Genomic DNA, 11,882 nt, shown 5'->3' on the forward strand with positions numbered 1-11,882 from the left:
TCCACCGTGCGCTACAACCCCTGTCCCGAGCCAGGACAAAGCGCCAAGGAAGGGGGTAACAAATATACTTTTAATAGAAAAACAATCGATTTGGCAATAAACATCGAACAGAATTATGTACATGAACAGAGATAAAAACGGGCTAAAAGGGATGCATTTCGTGGCCTCAGGTGAAGAAGCCCCTCCTGGGACCATGGAAGGGTTCCCCCAAGCCCACCCCGAAGTCATCGGACAAAAACGACCATTTACGGGCTGAAAAGTCACAGATTTGGTCTCACAGCACGATTTCGATTTCTTTCACCGCTTGGAGAAGAAAACCCGTTTCATCTTTCCTTGCCCTTAACGACGGTGCAAGGGGCTGAGTGAATGTACAGCAGGTGGGTCAGCTCTTCTCTTAGCAATTAGCCGATGCGGATTAAAATCGTCACGCTGAGCATTAAAAATTCATTGCTTTTTGCAAATGTCAGTACACAGCATTTTTGTAATTTATTTGTATTGCATTTGGGCATATGAACAGAGAGTCAGAACAGGTGTAACTTTTCAGCAAATTCATTATTTACATATCTCAACCTTAATTTCAATGACAGCTATTTCAGTTTTCTGAAATCCCTGTCTAATAGGAACAGATTTAAAGCTTCTGAATAAATACTTGTGCTAATAGACCTAAGTCAGAATCTTTTGCAGCCCAGCCCTGGACACCTGTAACATCACACTCGTTACAAAATAATCAGTAAAAAACCTGAAAATTGTCAAATCAAAAAATAAGCTTCTTGTTTTCATGCCACAAACAAACACATACCTAACTAAGGAGTCAGAAATGCAGTGCCAAAATTACAGCAGGAAGCCTTAACAGAAATGATTAAGCAGAAAGCAGGGCTATTTTCTTTAAAGAGGCATAATTAAGCACTTCTGCTCCCTAAAAAAATTGCTGCAGACAAATACCGAGATAAGTAGGCGTTTCTCCACACTAAAAAAAGGCATTGGCCTAGACTGCCTGAAAGTCCAGATTCTAAATGAAAAAGAAGTTGAAAATAATATCAAATTTAGCTTCAATAGAAATTTTCACAGATTATCAGCGTTTAGGCTGACTATTTGGAATGGCACTTCCTTCCTCTTGCTGTGCAAAATTCATGACAGATTGAAAACAAGAGCGTTCGTGAGCTCATGACTTTATCCAGTGTCAGGATTCGTTTGTATTTTTCTTTTCACCCATGTGGCTGGACATCCACAGAAAAAAAATACAAAATTATATTCTCCCTTCGTACATGGATCTTCACATGGCAGTCAACTCAAAGCACTATTTTTTATTTCACTGTCACTTGCAGTATACATGATTTAAACAGGAATCGCTACTGTGATTTCACTGGGGCAACTTCAGAAATACACCAAAAACGTTAATATCAATAGTTCTGCCCTGTCAAAGACTGTGCACTGTTGGGTTGTGGGACTGCGCAGCAGGAGCAGAACTCCTCCGCACCTGTTTTCATGCAAACGTCTGGTAATAATCTGAGGCAAACTGCAGAAATTAATGTCATGTTAAAAGTTGTCGTACGCAATCCTGCAAGGAGCTAGGAAAAGAAAATAGTTCCCTTGTAAATTTTACATACACTCGAGCAAACATTTGATACTGCAGGGTGGTTGCCGATATATACAACTTTCCCCTCATAAGGTGAACTGTTAAAGAAAAGGCATCAGAATGAAAGCACATGTATGAGCTACACTAGGATTAGGCTGCTGGAAACTCACAAAACAGGTGAGATTAACAATTTTGTTTCTTCCTGGTTTTTGATTAATGACATTTGTAAGCAACAGGACTTTTTTGTTGTTGGCTTTGCTTCACTGTTTTGCGCTATAATTACCAAATGAAATCAATCACAATCACAACAAATGATGTATAGCAAGGCAAGGATTAGGACAACAAAGTGGCATTTTCACCAACGTTCTCCAGCAGCAGCTACTTGGTTCAGCATTCTGAATCCGAACAACAGAATAACAGGGATTTCTTTTATTTAGAGCTTTTTTTAAAAAATGGGAACACCACAAAATGAGCAGTTCTTCTTAGCTATAGTCATACCAGATATAGAGATATAGATAATGGTTCTGCTGAAAGGAATTCTCTTTGTTCTCATTGAAAAGAACAAAGGCAGCTTTGTGAATGTTTATGAAGGAGGCTGAGGGCATCATGTAACTAAACCAAACAAATAATGCACTGACACCTGCATCCTATTCTTCACATTTGTAACAGGCAGACACAGTATTTAAATAAACGGAACCAATACAACTGGCAGCCTGGGACCCTGCTCTTCCTTTCCCAAAATGACTGGAATTTAAGGCTCCTTTCAAGCATCTGAACAGGTAAGAATTTTAATGAAGGTTTAAACCTGTCTGCACAGTCAGATGTTAAACAGTCCAGAAAGCTTTAGTGTAACTGCTGCGTTGAATTCTACAGCCATCACGGTACTTCAGAACCAAAAAACAGAATAAGTTCATGGCAAAAGATAAAAGTAAAGAAATAGACACAAAGGTCTGTGAAAACATCTCCCATTTTGCTGTAGGTGTCCATGGAGCGACTAATCACTTCTGCAGGGATTCCAGACAGTAAAAGAGCAGCAGTTAATACCGTCGTTTTCACCTTCTTTTCACACTAAAAGAAAAAGAAAAAAAACACAACAGTATTACAGTTAGTTCTTCTGTTATAATCCAGTTCTGCTTTACATGTCACGAATGTTGTGCTAATTTCACACGCAGCCAGGCACATTCCAAATTCATCGGTAAGAGCAGCAGTTTTGGATTGATTCTCTCCAGACATGCTCCAGTATTCACAGCCCTTCTCCTGGCTACAGATGCATGCTGTGATGGATGCGCCAGAGCTGAGCGAGAGGCTGGTTAACAGCAGATAAAACTCATCACAGATATCACGCCTCCTTCACGCTGGCACTCCAACGCAGGCTGTAAAGCGGGGCTGTGCAGCAGCTCCTGCATGAGTGGGAAGAGCCCCAGACAAGGGCAATCTGGGTGTAAGAAGCCGAGCCAAGGAAGCTCCACTGGCAGAACAGGATTAATCTCATCACACTACTTGGCAAAAAAATACTGTTACTTTTCTAACACAGAAAAATGATTTAGAATTGAAACACAACTGTTTACTGCTATTTTAGTATGACTCCATTTGGCAGTTCTATCCTCTGAACACAGAAATGCCCAAAAACCGCTTGAAAGCTGTTTTTCTGTCCTTAAAATGAGGAATCCCAAGGGTGCTAAATCTGATAGGCAGGAAAAGGTGATAGTGGCTGAAAATTCCGGTAATTTGGTGATACTTGCTGGATATCTTAATTTAATCCAATCTAAATTAAGCTTTCAAGAATCTAGGTTTCATGAGAGAAAAACGCAGGATAACAAGCTGACTGACCTCATCTGGGTAAAAGAGCAGTAAAAGCAAGTTGTGGAAAGGAACTACCTCTTTAAATTCTGAAACTTGAAGAGCTGATTTTAAAGACAGCAGAAACAAGATCAAAAAGATCTAGCAGATGAGCTCGTGCACGTCTAAGGCTAATTCTACTGTTTTGTGTTGTGACACATCAGCTTAGAATGACTACTACGAAGTTTATTTTTCAATGGTATGCTTAACTATGAAAGAACGGCTGATTTATTCTGATTTTCTACAGGTACTCTGCTATTCCTTTTAAAATGCAAATTTTCCCTTTCAACTATGGATTGAGCATCATTCAATCCCTCTTTGCACTGTAGACCTGCCAAAATCATCAACCAAACAAATACTTCATTACAATTAGCTGGTGTAAATATATAAAGCAAGTGATATAGCAAATCTTGCTAATAAGCAGCAAGTTTCACACACAAATAAATGTCTCATTTCAAGGTGCCATTCAAACCGTTACTAGCAGGGAATGCAGAGCCCTTAAAAACCCAAGGACTGTCTAATTTTTTAACGAACACCCTCCCAGATTTCGTCCAGGTATCGCATGCAAAACAGCTTTTGAAAGAGCAAACAGCAACCACAGAAGAGCATGGTCTAGGAGAAAAGCAAAAGTTTCTTAAAGACATGAAAGAACTACCTGGCTTTCCCAGTCAGATGCCTTTAATCAGGCTACAACTAAATCAGTTGTTAGTCCACATTTTCAGAGCAACTTCAAAGAACATTTTTACTAATCTGGGAAGATTAAAACTAGTATAAACTATCAGCATTTGGTAACTCTCAATTCTACAGTTTAAAACAAGGGAAGAATATTTAACATGCATTGGTCCTAAAACAGTACAATCTAAGCACAAGTTTAAATTTAAAACATTTCAAATTGATCTAATTCTGAAAAAAATGTTTTACCTTTGGAAAGTACTTGGACAGTCCCATGTAAGCAAGTTGCAGAGTAAGAAATGGTGCAAATATTGACTGAAGGAACAGAAAAGAATATAAGAAAATTAACTTAGTCAGAAGTAATAACAAAGAAAACACAGAAATTTAATGCTTCCCAAGTCATAAAAGAAAATTAGGTAGGTAAAAAAATAATCTGTGGACAACAGCAACAATATTCTTGTATACTACAAACCCAGGTAGACAAGTTACATGTCGCAATTAAAGTTCTGCCTTATTTTCTTTGAGCCCAAAACCGTGAAATTGCAGAAGCGTACTGCAGTGTGTAAAAATGAGCCCAGTGATCCAGGAGGTGGCAGGCTGCACCAGCCACACACCTTTGTACCATGTACTGGCAGATACCTAGAATATGAAGGAACTACTTTTCTCGAAAGACTGATAAATGAGTCAGATCTGCTTATCTTGGAACATCTATTGTTATCTTTACTTTATTACTCTTTTGTAGTCTCCAAACTAGAAGAGCAGTTGACTCATGCTGACAAAGATGGAAATAAACTTGCAGGGGACTTAAGCTACAACAATTATTCCAGTGCTTCTGCTCCTCAAAATACTATGGATCAAACCTGTTACTCTCAGTTGTTATACAGTGGCTGTGTTAGACAGGTAACAGACTCATCTCAAAGAATTTAGAGATTTTTTTAGGTTTTATACAGTTGGAAATGTAAAGAGTGCCTGAAGTTCTCAACTCGGTCACTACTGATAGACTTCAGCCCTAGATAAAGGGTATTTCACAGTAAGTTTGCAGTAAACTAGCAAAACAGAATAGGCTTGATTGTTTCCCTGAACTCACCAAGTACTTGCACACAAAAGCCCTGACTGCGATGGCAAGCACAGCACATCCCACCAATCTAAAAATGCGGAAAGAGTCAAACTCCTCCACTGCATTCCCGTTCTCTTGGCTTGGCTTCTCATTCATCAGCTGGTTCCTCAGCTTCAGAGCTTCATCAAATCTGGATAAATACTGCTCTAATCCGTGTCTAGATGGCCGTGGTGCAGCTTCAGATGGCAGTTCCCCTCTGTTACGGTGACGGAGTTCACTTGGACCCTCACTGACAAGCTCTGGAGTTTTACTGAACAAGTCCTTATCCCCTTTGAGGTCTACCATGCTGCTTGCGTGGTCAGCCGTGCCTGCCACATTACAGACAGAATCACCAAGCACAATTCGCTTGGAAACTGAAGGAATGGGAAGGGAGTTTGATTTATCTTGTTCGTGCTGAAGCTTTGATTCTGTGTGGCTTTCATCATCTACAGAAGAGGAAAAAAAACCAAAACCAAAACAGAGTTATGCATACTGGGGTCCATGGAACAACAGCTTAGCCATACTAGCTTGGGGTCTTGGGTTGATATCTCTGCTTCCAAAGGGAAAACACAGTTTTATTATTAATAAATGTGCTAATTATTAATTACAAAGCCATCTGACATACCTGAATACAAGCAATCCCGTTTTATAAAGAAATGGGCTCAGCTGATACACAACCTGCTTGTGTATCAAATGGAAGGTTTACACCCAGACTTCGGTTACACCTCAGATAACGATAACAAAAAGGGAAAAGCACAGCACAGACCAGACTGAAAACGCCTATCAGCTTTACCAAATTATGCTTTTAGAAAACTAGACTCAGCACACTCCTGTCTCCCCTCCACCAGCCTACAAAGAACCCTACGTGTACCTCTTGCTTTACATCGCAGGGCACTCTTCAGAAATGGCGCAGACATGAGACAGCTGTGCAATGCAGGTTGGAAGTTGGAGCTGTCAGTCAGCAAGGGGGAAACGAAAACATTGGACTTTCTTAAGCAACAACGCTGCATGCACAAGAGGAAAGATGTTGTTCCAAATACACTGAGCAAAGATTCAAAGATTCAAAGAAAGTGAATCACCCAGAAGGAGCGTTAGAGACTGACAAAAGAGCAGGCAATGGAAGAAGCATACTGTGGCTTGTTCTCCATTGTCAGAGGGAAAGTGGTGTTAACCTGCCCCGTATTAAACCTGAAGACCTCATCTTAGAGCTAAAGAGGTGATGACAGAGAACACAAACCAGATAGAGGGGCATGCAGGGCAGGCCTGGTCCTACCAGAGAGGGGTACCAACACTTCAGAGCATTTCTCAGTACTCAAGCAGTCTGATTCATGACTTATGGGCACCCTTGACAACTGAAATCTGAGAACTCTCTCCTGGCAAGACAGTCAAGCTTCCTACAGAAAGATAAATGACACACCCGAATCTGCAAGAAAATTCTACATGCCAACCACAAACGTCCAATAAATGATTATTACCCAAATGTGAGAAAACCTTGCAATAAAAACACAACTATGAAAGCAAGCAGTTACTGAATGAAAACGTGGGGGAGGCTCATTGTTTCTTCAAGAAAAACTACTTGAAGTGAAATGACAGCTTATCTACTCGCTAAGTAAGAACTGTTAACAGGCCCAAGACCCGATCTAGGCACATTTCTGATGACATATATATTTTATCCGCGGATCTCTGGAGGACCGCAGAAGGTCGTGCTTCACTTGAAGCATCCCTGCAACGAAAGATCGCGCTGAGGGGACAAGAGCAGCCGCTGGGATCCAGCCGCTGCTGTCCACAGGGAGGCTGCGGGGCGCGGTGAGGGCGGGAGGAGGCCGCAGCCGGACGTTACCGCCGGCCCCGCGGCCGGGAGCCCTCACACCGCCGCCACCACAGGGCTCACCCTTGCCCGCCGCGGGCCGGTGAAAGCCCATGATGCGGTTGATCCGCTCCTCCGAGTTCATCAGCAGCTTCCTCCGCCGCAGTTCGGCCCGGCGCTGGGAGGCCGAGAGGCCGGTGGGAGCCGCTGGGGTCCCGAGCGCCGCTGCCGCCCCGCCGCCGTCCTCCATCCCCAGCAGAACAGGCCGCGGCGCTGCCTCAGCGCCGCACAATGGGGCCGCCCCGCCTCAGCGCGCAGGCGCCGGAACCGCCCGCCGGTGAAGCCGGCGCCGCCATTTGGCGTAAGGGCAGGAAAACGGGGGGAGGCGTGGGGAAAGCCCCCTCGCACGCCGCTCTCGCCGGCGGTAGGATGCCCGCAGTGAAGATGGCCGCTCCGGATTCGGAAGTGACGTCACGGCGCGAGGGGTGACGGTGTCGGCACGGCGCGGGGACGGGAAGGGCTGAGGCGGCGGCGAGCTGACAGACGGCTCTGGCTGCGGGGAGGGATTGCTTGGATGTGGGAAAAGCGAGCAGCAGCGGCACCACGTCCTGCCCTGAGCGCTTGTTAGTTTGCTTAAAATTCTGGTTTCGGTAAACCTGGCAAATCCGCCCTGCGTTCGGTGAGGAAAAATACAAATATACAAGGTAGTACAGGATGGTAATGTTTTCCTTAGCATAGATGAGAGCAGTGTGCTGTATAGAATCTTAAAGTATTAGATTAAGTGAACGTTCATGTTTTTAACCAAAGTAGTTCTTCCCTAACTAGAAGAACAACAGTTAAAATTGTGACCATCGGAAAGCAGCACAACCTTAGAGGTGTGCGCTAGGCCACGTCCACAGAGCTGTTTGGATTCCAGCACGCGATGTTGAGCACGAAGCGCAGTCAGGCCCCCGCCGCAGCAGGTCAGGGTTTTGAGATCTGTTGGAAAAGCTTCCAGTGCTGCTGTGCAGCTGAATTTAGGAAGTTAATTTGCCATCTCTGGATGCACTCCGAACGAGGAAAGGGAATACGCTGTGTGTTGGAGCACCAGCAGACAGATGTTTTTACATGTTACATGAAAGGGAAACACAGGGTCAGGAAATACTTGTAGGGGACTGCTGGGCAGCACAGGTCAGCTTCCCAAAGCGTATTCCTGGTGTCACTGCACTGCTGTTGGTTAATAGGGCATGCAGCTGACGGGACTGAGTATGCATCCTGAGGGGAAAAACAAGGGCATGAGGACCTCTCAAGGACTCCACAATTATCATAACATTATAAAACAGGGAGGATCTTCGCTTCTTTCTAGCGAGATACAGTTGACATAATCTTCCTATTTCTGTACAATAAAAAGTCCATCACACCTCTGCTTGCGTGACAAAAAGTAATAAAAATGGGTCACAGTAATCTTTTTTCAGCTGAACATTCATGTAGCTAACAGGCATCCCTGAAAGCCAAACCAAATGAAGACAGTGACATGGATACTTTCCATCAATACTTCAAACTAATTACCTTCAACATCCTTGACAGCAAAAGACTTTCACTCCTTAACAGACTGTGCCTTGGGCACTTCAGTTGGAAGCAGGACTCGACTTCAAGATCCTGGACTTGGAGTTCCAAAGACGAGTGCTGGGATGGCTGCCTGTTGAACGCCAAGTCAAAGCCGGAGGGGTGATACTCAGCAGCAACAGGACAGATTGTTACATGTATTGAAGAAAAAAACCTTTGTGCTGACAAGTCCAATTAATATTTCTATGTTACTAAGTTATTCAGAGAATGAGAGAATTCTGTATTCGAAAACCTCTTAAGTACAGAGGTCAAATTACCAAGCTCATGCATTAACTTATGTATGATGAACCAGAAGCAGTAGTGACGACAGCTCATCAAAAAAAACTGGCAAGCATAAGATGGAATGACTTTTACAAAAAGGTGTTGAAAGAATAGGATGTTAAATGAAGATAACAGGATTACCTACAATAAAATTGATCACCATCTTGGGAACACTGCTGAAGGCTAAATTCCAACTGTCAATGTCAGCTGGCTCTCGAGACCAACTTCCACCCCGATGGCAGGGTACCACACGGTGGGGTACAGCCCCACTGCGGGCTTACTGGGAGGACAAACCCCAAGGTAGGACTGAATAACAATGCTGACTGAGATGCTCAGGAGGGACAAAAAATGCCAGTGACAGAAAAATAGTTTGAGTCAGCTAGGACTAATTTTCTCAAATTCCCTCTCAGTTTGTATCCCCTAAATACTACGTTTTAGCTAAAAGTAGAATTTATCACTTGTTGGTACATGGTATTTATCTCGACTGATCAAATACACTGTTCTATTTTTATTTACAAGAAAGGACTGATGGACTTGCATGAGTTCTTTCAATTAATTTTATTGAGTAGCCAAATCTGATAAATTAGCACAGATAAAATAAGCATTTGCATGTGTTACAAATGACTTTTTACAGGAATAAAACAGTGAAAATTACAAACTGTAAAAAGGAGGACAAGTAAATCCTGTCTCAAATTCAGAAGGGGGAAGATTTATAACTTCATACTGAAGATCAAATGTTTTGAGTTCAGAAAACAAAGATTTAATATTACAATATTATACACTACTTTACAAAATTAAATTTACTATAAGGAATATATCCATAATAGTGAACAGAACCTTAAAATCACATTTAATGGTCCCTTATTTAATAGCCATTCTGCATCTTTGATTAAATTCTGTTAAGAAATTAGTTCTAAAGAAAAGTGAATCATTCTAGTTATTGCAACATAGTCTATGTGGACTCAAATATATTAAATTAAAAATGATAATGAAAGCAAAGTAAAATGGATGGTAACGATGTTGCCTGAACACTAATGTGTCAAATACAGAAATAATTTTTAAAAAAAAAGTCTTCAACTAGAAAAATAGAGTACATTTGCAGTGGTAGAGCTGTCGTGCTGAGATCTAAATACCAGAGCCACTCTTGCCTGTTTTTGCAGTTCATCTTCAGTGTCCTCATTTTTTCAATTGTAGGTAAAAATGGCACATCATAGGTAGGTTGTGTGTTCATCTGTCCTGTACTGCCCTTAGAGCAATACAAGGTGAACCAGCAGGCCTTTCCCACTGTGAGGGAATAAACTAACCAAGTTTAATACAGAATTTCTTCCAAAGTGAAGAGAACTCCAAGAGGGTTCATCCAATTCTTGTTTAAAATGTTTTGCTCTATAAAACTTAGGGACTCTAATTCAAAAGTTGTTAATTGCCACAAAGACTGACATCTTTAGCCATTAGTCCGGTGCACATAAAGCAATGAAGCCATCTCCAACACTGATGTTTTTAAAAAGAAAATAAGGGATATAGTAGCAAAATACAGTCATAGTAAGACTTTGGGTGGGCTGTTAGATGCAAGAATGATTTTCAACATCTGAGTGATAATATAAGTAAAAACACAAGTTTTAAGTCATAACCTATGCAAGTGCATAGCTTCCGTTTATGATTTAAATGAAGAGACCCCTTTTCCCCCGGAAAAAAAAAATCAGACTGTCAAAACTTAAAAAAACCTCTTCACTATGGCTAGAAACTGTGCAATTCTCTGAAAAGCTGTTCAAGTAAATATACTCCTGTTTGCTGTGGAGGCAGCAGACAGGGAAGCTTAAATTGGTTCTACAATAGTCTTTTCATGTTATTTTAGACATTGTTCTGAACATCAGCTGCTTGTGCTCAAGCAACAAGAACAATTTCCCGAAAGAAACTCCTCCCCTGAAGTAAGGCAACTCCTGACAATCACGTGCAGCTACAGCCTGAAATGGCAGCAAATGATTACCCTACGATGCCCTTTGACGTTTGTATCACAAAATGTAAGTTAACTAGCCTAATCACAGTAACATTTGATCACTTACAAGTGTTTCACCTGGTCAAGTTACTTGCCCCAGGAAGTAGGTTTTGCAAGACCTTTAAGTTTACCTGTTAAGTTACTATTAAACAAAAAAGCAAACCAAGATTTTTCCATATGAAACATTTCCATGGGCCTACGGATACAGTAACTTAAATACTCTTTACAGTGGTAGCTATCAATGATAGCTTAATCTCCAAAATGCAACAATTATCAATACACTTTTATAAAATGACTTAAATATTTTTGTATATAAATTTTCACTTCAAGTCCAATGTCAGCTTTCATCTGTAGCTCTGGCAGGGATCTGAGAGTATATTTAAAGCTTTTATTTGGTGCACACTGGCTTTTGTACCTAGGCTCATTACACAGCTGCAGTAAAATAGAATTTCTCGAAAACTTCAAGCGTGTCTCAAACCATAAACAAATCTTAAAACACACGATAATATTTTTGTCTTTGGAAAAATAAGTTCTTTTCCAATTTTAACATCAGAATATTCAATGTTGTCTGAAAACATTAGGTATGAAGTGCTCTCCTACAAACTCACTTCAGAAACACACTAGATTTTAGGGGCCTAACTTTCAGTTAATGTAAACAAGAGCTAAAAGCCTACTAAACGTAAACCAAAAAATGTAAGATAACCTTCCTTGCCCTTCCCCTCCCACACCATTCACAAACTGAAATTAGGAAGAAAACCAAAGCTTGCCATCTACCTAAGTCTGCTTTTGCTGCTGACTCAGCCACTGACTTCTAAAAACATATCTCATATAGGGCCCGCTCCTCCCGACTATTTTTTAATTAGAATACTGACTTATTAAAAGCTTTAACAAATTCAGCCATCTTGTCCAGGTTAAGCTTACCTTTAGTCCTATTAGCCATAATCCAACCCCAGCACTGGATTCTATGCTTCATAAGTATTTGTTCGTTTCACAATGAACAGTTGTTTCATTGCTACTTTAAGTATTAAGTTGA

At 41.4% G+C, this 11,882-nt stretch overlaps 1 protein-coding gene across 1 annotated transcript; it reads right to left on the reverse strand.

Annotated features, from left to right (window-relative positions):
- Positions 1 to 463: 463 nt before the first annotated feature.
- CAMLG (calcium modulating ligand) lies at positions 464 to 7,441 on the reverse strand. The gene is made up of 4 exons (XM_054217164.1): positions 7,075 to 7,441; positions 5,175 to 5,629; positions 4,337 to 4,402; positions 464 to 2,644 (listed from the first exon to the last, which is right to left on the reverse strand). The coding sequence occupies exons 1-4, from the start codon at positions 7,238 to 7,240 to the stop codon at positions 2,453 to 2,455; spliced, it is 879 nt and encodes a 292-aa protein (XP_054073139.1). The 5' UTR covers positions 7,241 to 7,441; the 3' UTR covers positions 464 to 2,452.
- Between the last annotated feature and the right edge of the window lie 4,441 nt (positions 7,442 to 11,882).

Source organism: Rissa tridactyla, chromosome 11, assembly GCF_028500815.1.
Source record: "Rissa tridactyla isolate bRisTri1 chromosome 11, bRisTri1.patW.cur.20221130, whole genome shotgun sequence".
In the NCBI taxonomy this organism is placed as follows: domain Eukaryota; kingdom Metazoa; phylum Chordata; class Aves; order Charadriiformes; family Laridae; genus Rissa; species Rissa tridactyla.